The sequence below is a fragment of the Drosophila albomicans genome, chromosome X (assembly GCF_009650485.2).
Source record: "Drosophila albomicans strain 15112-1751.03 chromosome X, ASM965048v2, whole genome shotgun sequence".
In the NCBI taxonomy this organism is placed as follows: Eukaryota; Metazoa; Arthropoda; class Insecta; order Diptera; family Drosophilidae; genus Drosophila; species Drosophila albomicans.
In genome coordinates, this window is record NC_047627.2 from 24,925,549 (window position 1) to 24,944,842 (window position 19,294).

At 37.3% G+C, this 19,294-nt stretch overlaps 4 protein-coding genes across 6 annotated transcripts; 2 read left to right on the top strand and 2 right to left on the bottom strand.

The window, feature by feature from the left end:
• Nucleotides 1–61: 61 nt before the first annotated feature.
• Nucleotides 62–3,769, top strand: LOC117577638 (histone H4 transcription factor). The gene is made up of 3 exons (XM_034262507.2): nucleotides 62–863; nucleotides 2,503–2,819; nucleotides 2,889–3,769. The coding sequence occupies exons 1-3, from the start codon at nucleotides 194–196 to the stop codon at nucleotides 3,351–3,353; spliced, it is 1,452 nt and encodes a 483-aa protein (XP_034118398.1). The 5' UTR covers nucleotides 62–193; the 3' UTR covers nucleotides 3,354–3,769.
• A 1,522-nt stretch (nucleotides 3,770–5,291) lies between these two features.
• Nucleotides 5,292–6,282, bottom strand: LOC117577625 (60S ribosomal protein L36). Its single transcript, XM_034262491.2, has 3 exons — nucleotides 6,133–6,282; nucleotides 5,815–5,942; nucleotides 5,292–5,723 (listed from the first exon to the last, which is right to left on the bottom strand). The coding sequence occupies exons 2-3, from the start codon at nucleotides 5,935–5,937 to the stop codon at nucleotides 5,499–5,501; spliced, it is 348 nt and encodes a 115-aa protein (XP_034118382.1). The 5' UTR covers nucleotides 5,938–5,942; nucleotides 6,133–6,282; the 3' UTR covers nucleotides 5,292–5,498.
• A 504-nt stretch (nucleotides 6,283–6,786) lies between these two features.
• LOC117571790 (A-kinase anchor protein 1, mitochondrial) lies at nucleotides 6,787–15,672 on the top strand. Of its 2 annotated transcripts, none has more exons than XM_034254153.2 (5): nucleotides 6,787–7,173; nucleotides 10,851–12,158; nucleotides 12,486–12,876; nucleotides 12,942–13,075; nucleotides 13,591–15,672. In XM_034254153.2, the coding sequence occupies exons 2-5, from the start codon at nucleotides 10,872–10,874 to the stop codon at nucleotides 13,657–13,659; spliced, it is 1,881 nt and encodes a 626-aa protein (XP_034110044.1). In that variant the 5' UTR covers nucleotides 6,787–7,173; nucleotides 10,851–10,871; the 3' UTR covers nucleotides 13,660–15,672. The 2 variants fall into 2 exon arrangements, with proteins under 2 accessions (XP_034110044.1, XP_034110053.1); XM_034254162.2 differs by lacking the exon at nucleotides 6,787–7,173 and adding an exon at nucleotides 9,706–9,809.
• On the bottom strand, nucleotides 9,777–10,592 carry LOC127566009 (uncharacterized). Of its 2 annotated transcripts, none has more exons than XR_007955347.1 (2): nucleotides 10,348–10,534; nucleotides 9,777–10,286 (listed from the first exon to the last, which is right to left on the bottom strand). XR_007955347.1 is itself a non-coding variant. In XM_052007317.1 (2 exons), exons 1-2 carry the CDS (start codon nucleotides 10,554–10,556, stop codon nucleotides 9,998–10,000), a joined length of 345 nt encoding a protein of 114 aa, XP_051863277.1. In that variant the 5' UTR covers nucleotides 10,557–10,592; the 3' UTR covers nucleotides 9,812–9,997. The 2 variants fall into 2 exon arrangements, 1 of the variants encoding a protein (XP_051863277.1); XM_052007317.1 differs by having other exon boundaries at nucleotides 9,812–10,286; nucleotides 10,501–10,592.
• Nucleotides 15,673–19,294: the final 3,622 nt, after the last annotated feature.

The window sequence follows — 19,294 nt, forward strand, 5'->3', positions numbered from 1 at the left end:
AAACATCGAAAAGCAAACATCGATACATCGATAGTTTGTGCATCGATAGTGTGTCTGCAGCAGTACCGCAAACGCCGAATCCAGGCTTCCACCATTAATTAAATAGCACAATCAATTTTCTGGACATTTCATGTTAAGCATAAACCTATAGTTGAAAAATATATATATATAAGTGATAAAAGTGATAAGCAAGATGATGAGGCAACCATCGGCCAAGAGGAAAAAGCCCGCGGAAATGCAGCTGCCCTGCGGCTGGCGCGATTGTCAGGTGATTTGCAATGGCGAATGGCTGCTCAATAGCCACATTGCGCTCCACCTGGAGCAGCGATGGGCGGAGGAGGCGGAGACGGAGTGCGAGGATGAGCCGGAGGAGTGTGTGTGCGCATGGAACGATTGCAACTTTAGCTGCACGGATCGCGAGGAGTTCGAGCGTCACAACTATTATCATGGCTACTATTTGCATCTGCTGCTCCAGGGCAAAAAGGAATGCGAACGACATCCCGAGATACCCGCTTGCTATGCGCCAGCACGCCAGGGCGACAAGTTGCCCGAGTTGAAGCAGAATTACCACTGCGGCTGGAGCGATTGCAATCGTGTGTTTGTCTCGATTGTCGAGTTCCAGGATCACATTGTGCAGCACGCGTCCTTCGAGTACGAGATACAAAAGTCACCAGACGACGAGCGACCCAAGACACAGTGCAACTGGAATCTGTGCAACAAGCAACTGGAGAACAAATATCGCCTCATCGAACACATTAGCACGCATTCGAACAAGAAGCACGTCGCCTGCTTCCATTGCGGCGAACTCTTTCGCACCAAGACGACGCTCTTCGACCACCTGCGTCGCCAGCCGGACAACAATAGTGAGTATACCGCGTAGTCCCAAGAGGTGGTAGGGTGTGACAAGTTAGTGAGAAAGAACTTCGTTATATATCATGGTATAGTGAATTTTGTTAGGGAACATACCCGGTAATTACTATTAGGGTAGATAGGTAAGCACGTTTAGTGGAATTTGTCTGAGTATACCGCGTAGTCCCAAGAGGTGGCAGGGTGTGACAAGTTAGTGAGAAAGAACTACGTTATATATCACAGTATAGTGAATTTTGTTAGGGAACATACCCGGTAATTAGTATTAAGGTAGATGGGTATGCACGTTTAGTGAAATCTGCCTGAATGTATTCGTATGTGCGATTGCAAATGATTATAAGTGCTATAGTAATTAGGTCACATACTTATCAACATTAATACATTTAAACCGTCTTGTTTGTAAGACAGTTATGCGGGCACATGAAGGGTATGCTCATTTAGTGGCAAGCGAAAACTAGCTGCAAGTATAGAATGATGAAGACTAGAAAACTTTCTTTTATTATATTTAACACAATGTCTTAGGTCAGATCGTCAAGAAAGAAAAGAAAAGAAAAGACACAAGTAAGAAAGCTATGATCGAGTGTGCTCGACTGTGAGATACCCGTCACTCATTGTGGAAAACACCATTCTGCGGTATTGCAAAACAATTGTAATACAAATATACCGAAGTCTGCATTTGGGGTACATTGATATAGTACTACATTCAAAATATACCATAGAGTACAAATTTACCATACAGTACAAAATATACCATAGAGTACAAAATATTCCATAGAGTACAAAATATACAGGATTGTCAGCCAAAGCAAGTAAGACCCGTAGAAAATACACTTTTTTGGCCATACAAAAGTATTTCTTAAATAACTTCCTCTACTTCTTATCTGATCGAAACCACATATTTCAGGAATCTTATATACTATATTTATGTATCAACAAATTAAAGTATTGCTATTTAGATTTCGATTTGCTAGCTGTATTTTTGCATTGAATTTCTGGTTTATTAAGAATATATTTATTTACAGACATTTTTGGAAGTATAACATTTCTTCATAGAAAAGAAAATATAACATGAAGAACTAAAAGAAAAATTAGTTACAAAATGTTGTGAACCACCAAGAAATCTTTTAATATTTATATTTATTTATTATCACATTTTATGTGCAAAATCTATCTTATCGATATTTTGCTAGTTTTTGAATTGAGAAATTTGCAGTTGTAGCTTTTCTTATATGTTTAGGTTTAGTGCAGATATTTTCCTTCGTCTTGAAATCATCTATTAAATTTCACATTAGATTTTAATTTGTGCTTTTTTTTGTATGCTAAGTTATAGTTGTAGTGAAAGTAGCTATAGATTTTGTTGTATAAATCGTATATCTTATAAAGTTCGAAGATGTAATACACAATATTCAGTCGTAAGATAGTTCGGGATAGTTCACCTCTTAAATCTTGTTTTATTATAATATATATTAAAAATCGAGTATTAAATACTAAATGTAAATAGTTTAAATATCTATTATATTAAATCGAGTACTAAACTTCATTGTAGAATTACATCCATCGACTCGAAATCTTGTTTTAAATTCCATATTTGATTTCCCCCTTCTTGTTTCTCTCTCTCTCTCTCTCTTCACACAGCTCAGAAGTTCCAGTGTGCACAGTGCTTCAAGTTCTTTGCAACGGAGAAACTGTTGCGTGGCCACGCGGTGCGCCATGTGAATTGCTACAAGTGCACCATGTGCGACATGACCTGCAGCTCGGCCAGCTCGCTGACGATGCACATACGATACAGGCATCTGAAGGACAAACCCTTCAAGTGCAGCGAATGCGAGACGCGCTGCGTTCGGGAATCGGATCTCGCCAAGCACGTGCAGATTGTGCACGCCAAGATGGTGCATCAATGCGATCAGCCTGGCTGTCAATACTCGGTGCGCACCTACACTCAAATGCGTCGCGTAAGTTTCTCTAGATTCTATGTTCTCCATCGATACTCATTAATTGTTCCATTTCCATTTCGTTTACAGCACTATCTGGAGGTGCATGGCAACAATCCGATCTTCTATGGCTGTCATTGCTGTGAACGCTTCTTCAAGAGCGGCAAATCGCTCTCGGTGCATCTGATCAAGAAGCATAACTTCCGCTTGCCGTCGGGACACAAACGATTCACGTATCGGCTCGATGAGAATGGATTCTATCGGCTGGAGACAACGCGCATCGAGAGCTTGGAGGTGACACAACAGATCCTCTCGCCGCATATCAAAAATCAGACTGAATTGCACAAACTGTCCGAGGCGGGCAGTTGCTTTGAGATTGTCAATCCGATTAGCACCGAATATGAGCGCATCATTGTCTCGAATGATGCCAACGAGGCGCACTTGGTCGGTGAGGTGACCATCTCGTTGCCCAGCCTACTTGACGATGACGAAAACACGGTTGATAACAACGTTGCCGTCGCTGTCGATGCACTCAACGACAATCATCATCCCTAAGCATTGCCAAAAACAAAAACAAAAAACGAATCCTCATCAGAGCGCAACACAATAAAAGGCTGTGTTCATAAGGTTGCTTGCTACTCCTGCTCCTTCAGCTACATGCTCCTCCTCTGTATCCTAATCCTCCTCGTAGTTTGTAAGCATCCTGTCCTGTCTTCGAGTATCATCGTCCAAAACTCCTGCGACCAAGTACAACAAATTGTGCCATACACCTTCTTAAATATTACTTACACGGTTGCATGTGTTGGCATTTATCAATTGCTGCTCTTAACTACGATTACGATTTACCATTTACCATTAATAATAAGCCAAAAGTCAACAATTATATAGAGATTATAAGAACTCGTTAAGCATATGAAATAAATGGAAACTATGCACATCACATCATGAAGCAATAAAAACCAAGAAAGTTTTACCTTTTTTCGGGTGACGAATTCAACAGAAAGTATCTTCATATATGCGAAAGAATCTTACTAAAACTAATGTATATAATATATAGTACTATAATACTTATATATATTAGGATTCTTAAGATTCTTTCATTAGAGTAGAGTTTAAAGATATACCTTTCTTATTTGCAAAGATACATTTACATCTAAGAGCATTGTGTCACTTTTTCTTTGCATGACGAATGAAACCGACAATTCTTAATGTTCTTTAAGATTCTTTCTTTAGAGTATAGATTAAAGATAATACCTTTCTTAATCCATAGCAATGAGTCACATCAAAGAAAGATTCTAATGTGCGCATATTAAGATTATTTATATAGAGTAGAGATTAAAGATAAATCTCATTTGCAAAGATACATTTAATCTCAGATCAAGAAGCATACTTACATACATCATACAACTTAATTGCTTCCAATGAATTTCTATTCAATTTAAGCAAATTCATTTCATTGTATTTCTTGAATAACTGAGTTAATTTAGCGCTTTATATATTTCATCTAGTTTTAGATAAATATCTCTATTAGTTCCACTTATATTAGACATTGTAGTTCATCTTGTTTTTAAAAATAATAATTAGTTTCCTTTTAACTTTCATATTCTGAAAAGCAAGCTCATCATTGTCTCAACTCAGGTATTATTTTCATTCCTCAATCTAATCTTAAGTAAAGGATTAGTCTATTGATCTATGATCTATTCTAACGCAATACTATATGGTAAAAACTGAATTCAATCCTAGCCATGGCAAAAAGAGTTCTATTAAAGAGAAAGGTTGAATAATCCAGAAGAGAATTTCCCCAATAATTTTACTATAAACTTTCATAATATAAGCAATAGTTTAAAGTTTATTATCATTATCATTATTAACCGATTCCTAGTCTAACTCGTTTAGTCTGAGAATTTTGTTTTATTAAAAAAGTTAAGATACAATTAAACTAGATATCGAGGTGAAGAACTTTGGTTGATTTTAAGCAAGTTTACAACGGAAATTAGATCAAGGACTTGTATATATATAAAGATTGCGATTTCTATGGATTTATACAAAATATATGTATACGTGAAATACTGCCTGAAGGAAACTTTCTAGACAATTTAAAGACCCGACAAAGAACTTTCAATCGATTCTTCAGTAATATTCCATGTGACTCAACTATGTATATAGCTTGACTTTCTAGTTGTATTTACATCTCCGCTCCACTCCTTTTTAGGCTACAAAGCAACTTCTCCACAACATTTTGTAGAGCTCCACAAACTGTGCCCAATATTGCTGCCCACCACTGTGCACATGTGATTGGCTGTGTATATTCCAATTGGCAACACTTTGCACATGGGAATTGCAGTGTATTCCAATCGCCATCACTGTGCACATGGCAGCTGCTGCTGCTGCGTATTCCAATTGGGAAGCGTCGTATGACGACCGGTTAAAAAGCATTTGCTTTTCTGTGAGGTTATGTTCACTTGAAAAAAATAAACACAAATTTGCACAAAGTTGTTTGTAATATTTTTTGTTGGTTTTCTTTTTTAATTGTGGCTTCTTGGACTTTTCAAGTAGTTGGATTTTTTACACTTTCTTTGACAGAGCAAAAAAAAAATAACACCGCGCAATAGCAAAAACACAAAATCGTTGATATTATTGAATCTGCTGCTTGTAGATGTTGAGTTGATGTTGTTGTGATTGTTGTTAAGCCTCCGTCATTTACTTGGCGTGAGTCTGAGCCTTCCTGAGCTGAGTGAGAATGTTGGACAGTTCCTCACGCTTCCTCTTGGCACGGATGTGTGTGCCCAAGCGACGCTTCAGGAACTTCAAGGCACGCTTATCCTTGGACACCTTCAGCAATTCCATGGTGCGCTTCTCATAGGGAGCATGGCCCACAACTTCGCGTACCAAATCGCGAGTGAATTTGGTGTGTTTGGTTTGAATCTGTTTGGCAATAGAGCAAAACATGTAAACAAAATTAGTATATTGCCCGGGATCTATTTTTTTTTATTGTTATTCTTATTTTTATACTTACGTTCTTCAAACGGGAGCCACGCAGACCCTTGACCTTCTTGTCGCCGGTGTACTTAACATTCTTGACTTTGGTGGTCTTGTGGCCTCGGTTAAGACCAATACACAGCTCGTAGCGGACTGCCATCTTCACTGCAAAACAAACAATACAAATTGTAAATACACTTTTCGCTTAATATTTCGTGTTGTGCACATAAAACAATTGTTGCAAATTCTGCATCGACATGTTCACTTTATATTAAACACTTAATTATCACATACAAGTCGATGATGTTTATAATATTTGCGGAATTTCTACACAACAATTCTTCGGCCGACCTACCTCAGTTGCTGTCAAATGGTAGAAAGAGCGCTGTCAGAGCGGCAGGAAACCGCCTGGCCATCTGACATTAAAGCGCGCTGCCAGACCGTGCAATTTGGGCCATAGCCACACTGAACGATATATATCGCTAGTGGTCCTTACGGAGCCACATAATTAGGAGCATTGTGTCACATCGAAAGTTTTAACAGATTTTGTATTTTTTATTAAATTATCTAATCTCATGTAAGAATATTGTTAAAACTTCAAACAAAGACTTCGGATATAGCGTTGAATCTTTATTAATGTGGCAACACTGTGGCGCAATTGTTATAACAGAGATGCTTTGGTATTCCGATAGCGCTGTTTATTAAAAGCAGGGCTGCAATTAAGGTATATCGAAAGTTCGTGAATGCCTGTATATGCTTGATTATTGTAATGAATGTACACAAAACTTTTGTAAAATTATTTAGAGCTTTTAAAAATATATTCTATAAAATTTGAAAACACACTAAGTACATTTTTCATGTACTCCGCTTGCTCTGCTCAATCAAAAAATCCGTGTGACCAACACTCAAGTGGTATATTTGTGGACTTTAAATAGTATATTTTGGGATTTTACAAAAACGGTCACCCTGTCAATGCATGTGCTGATGACAACACTGGGAATGAATTCAGTACGAGTTTTATTATTCACACGCGTTTTAGTAAAATTGTGCAAACATTTGAGATTGCTATTCAATACGGAATATTAATATTATCGTGTGGATGGTTTAGTGAAATAAAAATAAATAAATTATTAGGTGTATTGTGTTTGGTTTATCAGCTAGTGCGCGCAATGATGGCAACACTGTATACGCCGGCCATGTTATGATATGTAAAAGGTAGTAGACGTAGACACGTGTTTAATTCGTGCTGCTATTTTGTACGCTCAAATTGTGTGTCAAGCCTATCACAAAAAAAGCAGAAAACAGTGAAAAATATTTTAAAAAACATTTTAAGTGAACGCAGCGGCAATTTGCAGGCAATTGAAAGCATATTTATTTAACCCACTGGTTTCAAAAGGTAAGCGCAAATTTCGACCACGCGGAACATAACCTACTACAAAACAGTTGCCAAAACACACGAACTCGAACAAACGCAAAGCAAAAGCAAGAAAAATGGTGTCATATTGCTTTTGCTCCTCGTTGTATTTTGTTGTAAAATGATGCGTAGTTTGGCTAGGTTCAATGCAATGATTTAGTTCCATCAACTTCTTTTATCCTTGTTTTTTTTATTGTTGTATTGTGATTTGATGCGTATGAGAGTAAGTGTGTGTGTGTGTGTGAAAGAGACAGTGTGTAAATGCAAAAAATGCGCAACATAATCAATAGGTGGCAACGCCTCTTTGTTGTTGTTGCAGTCGCCAACACATGCGGCATTAAAATTGTGCCGCCTGTCCAGTCTGTCTGAGTGTGTGCTTGTCTATTTTCAAATAGGATCAATGTGCTTGGTCCTTAATGCAGAATACGTTCTTAATACATATGTTTATATGTATGCGACTTGAGCGGTTACACAATGAAAATTTGTTGTTGCTTGTTTGTCGCATGCAATACATACACAAGTATGTAGGTACATATGTATACATACATACACACACATGCATGCATATACATATGTACATCCGTGTATATGTAAATGTTGTGCTTATGGCTGAGTCATTTAGATGAAATGATTTGACGCTTCTTTGTGTTAGATTCTTGTTTAATATATTGTATGTATATTTATTTGCTATGGAGAATGGTGTGCGCTTTATTTTTGTTTTGTGTTTGGCGGCTTTCAGACTAATTGTTAAATAATGCTACTGATAAGCCAAACAACACAACAACACCCGCTCTCGCTCTCTATCTGTCTATCTCTTTTTTACCCCTTTCGTCGGCAGTAAGCAACAAATCGTTACGTTGCCAGAAAATTGAAAAAAGCCAAAAACAAAATATCACACATTTTTATTTTCACGATTATACAATACACATAGAGCAGCAGAAAGAAATGCTAAGCATATGATCGGCCAACCACGTTGCCAAAGATTATGGCGAATGTATCGGATGGGGGAGGGGTGAAAGGCATGCAGCTATGACAGAGAGAAGAGTAGAGCAGATCGCGATTAAAGTGTGTGTGTTTGTGTGTGAGTTGTAGAGCACCTGGTTTGCTGGTACGTGAGTGCGTATATGTGACTGTATTAATAGCTAAGCACGCTCTTTTGCTGCTCTCCTTTTGCTCACGCACTTTTCTAGCGCCCTTTGAAACCTTGTATGCGTATGTGAGTGTGCGTACGTGCGTGTGTGTGTTTGATAACGAGTTAAATTCAATTCATAGGCCTTGGATTTAAGCTTCGGCTAGTTTTAACGACTGCCACAAATGTGTTATGTGCATATATAAATATGTTCATGTGTGTGTGTGTTTTTCGATGTTATGGAAATTTTAACTTGTATGGCCACCCCATGCAAGTTCAAAGTCAAGCGCCAAGCATCAAACATGTTTCTTGAGCACACACAGCTTTTACGAAATTCGCGCTTTACATAAGTGTTGTCTCTTTCTTGAAATGATGTGGCAACGCCAAAAGTAACTGTGCATATGCAAATGATGCTGCGACACACAGACAACCAAACAACAGCTGTTGAGGCGAGTTTTACAGCTGTGTGTGATCTTTCGATAACAAGACAATGTATCGCCCAGACCCAAAACGATTGATGATGACCTTTGTGCCAATCGAAATGCGTCGATAGATAAGGCAATAAGGCAGCGCGGCGCTTTGGTGGCCAGCTTATCAACAACAAAAGGCCTTTTGAATTGCGGGTGACGAAACACAACAGACTTACTTACTACACACATTCACACGCACACACATTCCACAAGTACACACGTCTAGCTAGTAATAAACAACAGACAGACACAGAAACAGACACACACACATATATGCACACAAACAGGGCAACAGGTTCGTTAGAGGAAACAAAAATAATAAAAACAACAGAGAGATTCTGACGTTTTGATTGGCTTATTGAAGGGCGCTCTTGCTCTCTGCTGTTGTTGTTTTTTTTGTTGCCGTCGATTTTTGGTATTTTTGTGTATTATTTATGCTGATCATTTTTGTTAGGCTGTTGACACGGCGTTTGCGGCTCTCGAATAGTTGTTGTCGTATGTGGTTAGTATGATGGTGGGTGGCACTTTGCAACCAATTGGCAAATGTCTCGAAAGAACGAATAATTAGAAAAGAGCCAAGCAAACAACTTGCTGGCTCTCTGATATCATTCTAAGGGGAAGGGAAGTAGAACGCACACACACACACACACACGCTCGCACACACATACACACGAAGCACATGGCGTACGCCAAAAAAAAAAAAACAAAAAGCAAAATACTATTGGGTAGTTTCCCTTTGTATATCGAAGCGCTATCATCAAAAGCTCGAATTGCTCCGCTCGAATCTTTTGACCGGCGTCGCATTTTGTCGAGTCAATGAACGAATATTATTATTATTATTATTGCAATAATAGCTTAGCCATAACAACGAATAATTGTAAACAAACTACAAACGAAAGCAACTAATTTATTTTTTCAAATATCCTCAACGAAATCATCGTCAACGAAATAAATTTCAATTGAAAAACTGTGCGTTTTGTGTGGAAAATTACGAAAGTGTGTTTGTTGGAAATATTAAGGTGAAGTTCTTTTTTTTTTGTTTTAGTTGTTGCTGATTGACTAAAGTTTATTGCCATAGTTTTGTGTTTAATGTATTTTTATTAATTTTGCTACGTTTGTTTTGTAATGATTTCATAACAAATGCCGTAAGCGCAATGCTTCTAGTTGTTGTTGTTGTTTTTCGCCGAAAGCTGCTTGCGTTTGCTTGCTATGATTGTTGTTGTTGTTGTTCTTGTTTGCTTGCGGCCTTTTCTTCACACTTGACACTCGACGCACGCGCAAGAAGAGAGACGCGTACTCTTTTTGTCTCGCTACCTCTCTTTTGCTCGCGTTCGTTTCGCGTCTGCTCGATCTGCTCTTGGCTCTTGTGGGCTCTAGTTCTCTCTCGCTCTCTCCTGTTGGGCTCTGTAGCTTCCGCGTGGCATTCTGACTTGTTGCTTTTGCTTTGCACCTTATTTGCTGTGCGCTTCGTCAACGTTGTTGCTTCGAATGATTTTCTATAATTATGTATTGTTGCTATTAATACGCAGTCACACATATATCTATACACACACACACAGACACACATACACATGGACATTGAGGCACACACGTACGCAGTTGTGGATGCCAAATGGGTCTCGTGATGGCCGCAGCCACCAAAACAAATTGTAACTTTCTGTTGCATTTATAGAAAGCAAAATGTGGTAGAATTATCTATGAACATCTTACATGCCAATAATAGCGACATTGTTTTTCCCCTCACATATCCTCCTTCCCTGCTCCATTTGAACTTTCAGAGGGAGAGAGAGAGTTTGGTTGAGTTTGAAAATCGATCAATCAGTGCTCTGGTCACACAATAATCATCGTTCTGTTCGATAACATTTGTTTGACAAAGTATCATTAAAGTAAAGTTTGCCGCTTTGCCAACTGTTTCAAAGTGGTTTGTGTTGCCAACTGTTTGTGAACTTTTTTCAAATTGTCAAAGCTAGCCATGAGAATATTGGAGTTGTGAATGCTTTGCAGCTACTGAGAGAAAATTGTGTTATTTCATTTTGGAATTTTGATTCGTGTACTTACAGATTCTCCAATATTCAGCGAAAATGGTATCCGGTCGTCCACTACTCTATCTGTCACTGCCCGGTGTAGCATTTATACTCGGCGTCTTTTGGTTTCGGCGTAGAAATAAAAATCGTGTAGACAAAAACGATGATGATAATGGAACAGCAGCCGTCGCCAATGGAAAGCCGGTTAAGGAGGCCGCCGCTGAGCCGGCGATTCAACAGCGCAAAGTCAACGGTGTCCAATCGGCAAATGGCAAATTGCCCAATGGATCTGTGGCCACCAAATCAATGAACATTACTGTGGGTGGCAACAGCGGCGGAGGCGGCAGCAATGTCGATGACAAGGATAGTCCCAATTCGATGTTATACGGCAAATCGGCACCAATCACCATACAACAAAGCAATGGACGCGCTTCGCCGGGCAACAAACATCAACAGCAACAGCAGCAAATCGATTCGGAAATGTTAAAGTCAAAGATCCAAGATGCCGAGCACAAGAAACTCTGCTCCATTGACGAAGACTTTGAGAATCTATCGTCGCCCAGTAATTTGCCCGATTCGGTTAATAATCGGGTCTCGTTCTACAATCGCAAAACAAATCAAAAGGCCGAGGAGCCGGTGGTCATCAAGGCAACACGTACCCCCAAAATATCGCCTGAGAATTCATTCCTGGAGAGCAAGTACACAAAGCAGGAATGCGGCGAGCAGAACAACAACTGTGAGCCGACCAAAAAGGAGGCAGCAACAGTAGGATCGCCTATAGAGACAGCAACAGTAACAGCAACAGAAACGCAGATACAAGCCACAGAAAAACAGACTGAGGACGATCAGAATCAGAATCAGAATTCAGTTGTAGTCGAGCAGACAATTGTGTCGTCGTCTGAGGCGGACGATGCCAATGGCAATCAGAAGCGCAATGTGGATGCCGCAAGTCCATCGCTGAGCATTTGCAGTGTGCAATCCGGTGATTCGGGCAAAGGATCAAGTCTGCCACGGTCCGAGGCAACGACACGGATCAAGACCACATATGAATTCTATTTCCCAAATAGTTTAATCGGTCAGCTCTATGGACGCAAGCGTTCGTTCATCAATCAGATCAAGGCGAAAACCTCGGCCAATGTCACACTGAGCAAGACACGCTATTCAACTGGCAAATTGCGCATCTGTACCATTGAGGGCACCGAGACGGAGATCGATGCCGCACTGGTGATGATCCGGCTACGATTGCCAGCCAGACGCTATCCAAATTTCACAATGCAGCGTATCCACTATGCGCTTCCGCAAACCGTAGTTCCTCTTTCGACTGAAAGCCTCTTTAACCTACAAGTGAGTTACCACACCGCCAGCCATCCATGTCTGTTCACTGTGTATCTGCGAGTAGGGTTTTAATGCCCATTGTAACATGATCCTCCTATCCGAGGATAGATCGATCGATCCATTGCTCTCTCTGTTGTTTGTGTTCTGTATATATAGAGCGAGAGATCGGTATGTTGTGCGATAGTTGCATCGATAGTACAGCGACAGCACGCTCGAAATCGATAGTATTATCGATAGTCATCGATCGATTTATCGAATAACCTTTATCTCTTACTGTATACTCGGAGACATTCTCTGTTGTATTGGTTACTAACTGATTTCCATTTGCATTTGCAGCTTAAACTGATCGAGGGCATCAACAACGATGTGGTCGTCACAGCCGTGCTGTCGGGCAATCATGTGTTTGTCCAGCATCCGCTGCATCCATCGCATCCCTCACTGCACGCTCTGCAGAAGGGCATGTTCGATAGCTATTCGACCATGGAGGCGCCCACATTGCCGAGCATCGAGATCAGCGCCGTCTGTGTGATCCCCGTCAATGGGGTTTGGTATCGCGTGCAAATTTGCGATATCGATGAGGAGGATGAGGAGCGTTGTCTGGTCAAATTCTTGGACTTTGGCGGCTACATGAATGTCAGCTTTAGTGCGCTGCGTCAAATTCGCACCGACTTTATGGCGCTGCCCTTCCAAGCCACCGAGTGCATACTGTCCAACGTGGAGCCCATCGGTAAGTATTTGAGTTTTATATAGTCTTTAATTTATTTGCTAATTATTGCAATTTCCCATTTGCAGATAATACTTGGTCAGCGGATGCGGCCGATATCCTTAATAAATTAACCAAAGGCATTGTCTTGCAAGCACAAGTCGCCGGCTACAACAGCCACAACATACCAGAAATCTATTTATTTGCTTCTCTAGGTCCAAATGTGAGTATTAACTATTATGGTTGAGACAGAGATGGCATGCTGATAAGCCCACGAAGCGAGACAGCGATAGTGACAGCAACAGAAAGAGAGGGAATGAATGGTGAACGATACATTTAAGTTTCATGAATGAGATTGATTGTTGATTGAAAAGATTGGTAGGATTAGATTAGATTTACTATACAATATGTAATGTCCACTATAAAGATAGCAAGGGAATTTCTGAATGTTTATAAGATGATCAAATTTAGGCAAACAGTTAATGTAGAGATATTATTATTATGTATCAACATAGCCAATTATATTTGAAAGGGGATTTTAATTTTAACTCACATTTATGTTTACACATTTAAATTCATAAGTTTCACAAATTGTTTTGAAAACTAACATAATTTTAAGATTAAGCCTCGAATTGTGCAATTTAAGTCATGTCAGCGATTTAAATTGCTTAATTAAGCGACTTAATCTTTTTGTCACTTCATCATTTGCTAATTCATTGTGATTCTTTCGCTTTGCAGAATGTAATTTTTATCAATAAGGAATTGGTCGCCAGAAATCTCGCAAAATGGGTCGAGATACGTGACTAACAACAACAAAAAAGCAGCCTGCAAATGAACAAAGCAAAGCAAGTTTAAACTAAACTAAAACTAGAAGCAACAAATTCAACTACAACAACAACAACCAAATAACAACAATAATACAAGAGAAGAACAACATCAACAAAAGAAAAGCAACAGCAACAACTTCAGCATCAACTTCAACTTTCAACAGCAGCTAAAAAAGCCTTAAAAAGAAAACACACAACAACAACAAAAAACAATAACAAATGGAGAAACTAAGTTGTAGGAAGCGACTGAGCCTAGAGCCCGTATTTAATATATAAATACAACACACATACATACACACAATACCCATACACACTCACACGCACACACGCATAGTTCACACACACACACACATACGTTGACACCCACAATCCATTTCCACTTCCACATACATTGAATGCATATATAAAACATATAAAAAAAAAAAATGTTAAACAATCTACAAATAAGCAATTTGATTGCCGCCTGCGAATTTTGTTGTTGATGAGATCCCATCGCTGATCTCTCTTTCTCCGCATAGGCAAAACTAACAAACTAACTAATTAACTAACGAATTAATCAATTAACAAACTACAAGTGAGCGAGCAGTGCGGAAGTTTTAAAATTGATAATCAATTATCAACACAAAATAACACAAACTAACTTACTAATACAAATAGTAACAACAACAACAAATTCTCGGCTGTTGCGTTGGGGCACACATACATACACATGTATACATCCACACACACATATATACACAAACACACACACACAACCAAGCAACCAACGAAACGCTTAAGATATTACCATACTCAGTTAATAAGTAGTAATATGTTTAGTGTAAATAGTTTTCTTTGTAATGATTTTTTTTTTTTTTTTTGTTTAGTACCACAAACGTCGCAATTTCTCATCAAGAAAATACATTTGATAATAACAACTCTCTCAAATAGCATAAAATTGAATAACATTAACTTGTACATACATCATTTTTAGCGAATTTTGTTTCGATTTGTTGACAAACAAAAAGAAAAGAGAAATGGTAATTTTCTAACAATGATTTTTAGATGGTCTTTAATTTATACGAATACATTTTACTCAATCCAAGCAAAGTACAAGAATAATGCGTATTATTGTATAAAACTCAAAAACAAAAGAAAAAAAATTTAAAGAAAAATTGATGAAATGTGAAAAGACGGACAAAAGCTCCCTTTAAAATTCAAAAAAAAAAAACAAAAAAAAAACAGACAAATCGATAGAAATTCGTATATTCATATTGTATTCAATTGGATATGTATGTGAACCCCCAACCTTCACTTCCCTCCGCCCCACCAGCAACACAACTTCCTCTCTCTCCCCATAACCCACAATATGCGTGTGTGCCATTGTTAAGAAACAAAAACAAAACAAGAAAACAGAGCTAATACTATTTCAGGCAGTTATGTAAATACAAGAAAATACGAAAACTACAAAACAAAAAAACAAACAAAAAGCAACAAAAGCAATTTGACACAGCCAACAACAATAATTGTTTACAAACTAGCATTATACATAAACCTCTATATAGAATATATATATATATATATACATACAATTATATATATCTATATAACAATTGCTTAAACTCTGCGAGAGGGAGAGAAATGGAAAAACAAAAAACTTAAGAATAATATCATGCCTTTTGTATATGTATTTCAAGAAAGAAACGGAAAAGCAAAAACAATGAAAGAACGCTTTCTTTGACGCGCTGTGCAACACTGCAACGGGAAGAAGAAGCAGCTGCAATGTATAGAAGCGAGAGCGAAAGAGAATTCAGAGCAGAACGTTTGTGTGTGTCTCGATTGCGGAAAGCAGTTTTTTGTCGTTTTGTTAATATAAGCGTTGCATATGTATATGTAAATCGTATCATACATACATCCAAAAAAAAAAAAAAAATAACACGGAAAACACAGAAACATTTACAACAACAACAACAACTACACTTAGACAACACAACATGCTATATTTATCCATAAATTTGTTTATGTTTTATAACGTACAAGTGATCGCAGCAGATAAACGAAACAAAAACTAATGAATGAGACTTGTCGTGTAATATTATTGTATTCTCTTATGATTTTGTTTTTAATTTTTACTCAGTTTTCCCCCCTCCCTACGACTACACCCCTTTTCCTGGCAATGCAAGCGAGATATTGGAGATATTCTTATCTCTAATTTCGCAAAAGGCTCACGCAAAATACAAAAGAAGAAAAGAAACACAAACAAGTAACAAAAGAAGAAAATACAGCAAGAAACGTAAACAAAAAGTAGTGCAAATTTATATTTTTTTTTTTTCTGTAGAATTGTAAAGAGTGCGGCGCTTATATTGATTATTGTTTTAATTGTCTGATTTTTGAAAAAAAGAAAAAAAATTATATACTTTTATATAGCATATATAGTATATAATTACATACTTATATGTAGCATATATTAATTACTTATTATTATTATTATTATATTATTATATGATTATGATTATTATTATATATTATAATTATTATACGCAAGTTGTCAACGTTTCTAGTGTTTTAATTTCTCGATGTAAATTTTCACTTGTACAATTTGTTGATAACTAATTAATTGACAGACACGTACACACACACACGCCCACTGACGAGACAAACATACACATACACTGACAGATACCGACATACATACACAATGCATAATAACATGATGTAGAGCACATATTAAAACTAAATTTAACGTCTAGTTATCGTGTTTTTTTTTCGTTCTTTAATTTAGTAATGCTGAGACGATAAATACAAAATAAGAATTAATTTATAGATACATTCAAGTGAAAATAATTTACAAATTTAGCAATTAACTAAATATAAAATTAAAGCAACTATATTAAAAATAAAAACTACTGAAAATCTACATCATCTTGACTTTTTCTCTGGTCTCCCTAGACCAAGAGGGTCCATCAGAAACATATAAAAATAATAACGATTTTACGATACGAGGTAAGTATGGTAAGTATTATTGGCCACGCCCCAACGCCTAAAAAGTGTAAATTCAGCATATGAAACAGAAGGCAAAAATAAATTAACAGCAAGCTAAATATACAGAAAGTAATTCGCGTGGCGCCATCTATGGGTTGCTATCGCAATTATAATTAAATTTCTAAATCGTCAAAAAGTGTCCAATGAGCCAGTGAAGTACCAGGCGAACATAAATCAGCAGCAAGAAGATGTGCAGAAATTAACTGGGGTGGCGCCACCTATGGGTTGCTATCGCAACTACAATCGCGCCATCTATGTTTCATTGCAGTATTCAGAGGATCGTAGCCAACTAAAAAAATCGTTGCCTATCATTAAGGCGCAGTATTTTTCAGTTGCAATACCAACCGATAGATGGCGCCACCCCAGTTAATTTCTGTACATCTGCTTGCTGCTGACTTATGTTCGCCTGGTATTTCAGCTGTTGAACTAGTACTTTTTGCGCTTCACTAGTGAAATTGTAGTTCCGATAGCAACCTAAAGATGTCGCCACTCCACATACATACAAGAATATACGAAATGTATGTAAATGTATACGAACGTTTCAATACAGATGTGCATACATGTCGATACATTTACATGCACATACATAGATGTAAATGTGTATGTGTACTTGTTCAGTTTTATGGGAACGTACTTGGTACACAGATGTACATACATACTTGTTAATATATGTACATACATATGTATATTTGTACTTGTATATACACATAAATATACATGCGTAAGCACGTACATACGTGTACACATAGACATACATGTACGTTTACATATGTACACATTATATACTCGTACATATCTACATGTACATTCGCATGCACATATGTATATGTGTTTGCATATATTACCCAGATGTTCTTACACGTATAATCACATATGAATGTACATACACGTACAAATGTACTTAAACGTATACGTACATCTCATGTATATGAACATACATACAAATGCATGTGTGCATAAGTATATTCTTATTTATGTAGAAAAACTTACATATGAATTTGCATATATTACACAGCTATACATACATGTACATTCACTTACCATGTATATTGTGCGTACGTGCACATACACGTACATATGTATGTACATATGTACATACATACATACATTTCCTATACATGATACACATACTAAACATATTTTACGTACTTTACATACTTTACATACGTTATATACTATTGTATATATACTAGACGTATATGTGCATACACGTACATACATACATACGTACATCAAGACATGCACATGTATCTACAAACATTCATTTACATACATATGTACATGTAAATATACGTACATATGTGCATGCACAGAGCACACGTACATACGTTACATACTATTGTATATATACTAGACGTACATGTACATACACTTACATACATATGTACATGTACATACACACAGACACATGTATGTGTTTGCATGTGTGCTTACACTACTACACATACATACATACATACATATAGACTCAGATGTAAGTACATACACGTACCATAAATACTATAAGTACATGTACATACACGTACATACATGTACATATGCGTACATCAACTTACATTATACCTACCAACATGCAAAAGTTTCATACACTCACACATTTGTATGCTGGCAAACGAACATTCATAGTTTTATCCAAACATGGGGATTCCACAGTCTAAGTATAATATTACGTATACGCATACAAATAACCAACACGTTGCCCGAGCACAGTAGAAAAAAGTTATCAGAAAGTAGTAAATTGAGTTTTGACACCGCATTTAAATATGTAAATTGTCGCTTGAGAGTTGAGAGTGAAAAAAAAAATGTAATTTATAGCTCGTTAAATTCGTTAAAATATTTTCAGTCACTTAAATTTGGACAAAGAGATAATTAGATATAATTTCAATTATGCCAAACATGCAAAAGCATTGCTAGTAGCACACACAATACTCGATACAGAAATGAGATTCATGATCGGCGCAATAAGTTTTATGGGTCCAGTCCTAATTCGCAAGTAGTACAAAGTATCAAAGCCGGAAATGTCACATGGTAAAAGTTGCTGTCTCGACAGCTCTTTGATATTAACTTGTTCAGTCAAGTCATTTAATTGCTATGTTGGGTACTTTTTTTTCTTTCTGCGCCTTCGCCTTTGCCTTCGCCTCTGACTGTGACTTGGCGTCTATCGAATACTATAGTACTAGTATATGGTTATGGCCATTCAAAGAGAACTCGTTTACGATCTCGTCGGGGTTGGGATTGCGGGGGGAGTCAAATATTATATTGCAAATTCTTTACGTCAGCTCAACTTATACTAAGCAAATACCTTTACTACACTCCAGAGTGGAAAATTGATATTTTATCGTTGACACAAACTTAACTCGCGACGAGCAAAAAGTTTCTTCAGTAAAAATGCTTTTTTTAAGACTTTTAAGACGGATGAAGGCGACATTAGACTGAAGAATGTTTAACAATGTTGACATCGGTTTAATGATATAACAGATCTCCTAACGATCTTCAATTTTATAAATAATAAATATGATATGATATAAATAATAATATATGATATATGAATAAGCGATTTATTTTCTATCTTTCAACAGTTTATAAATTTACTA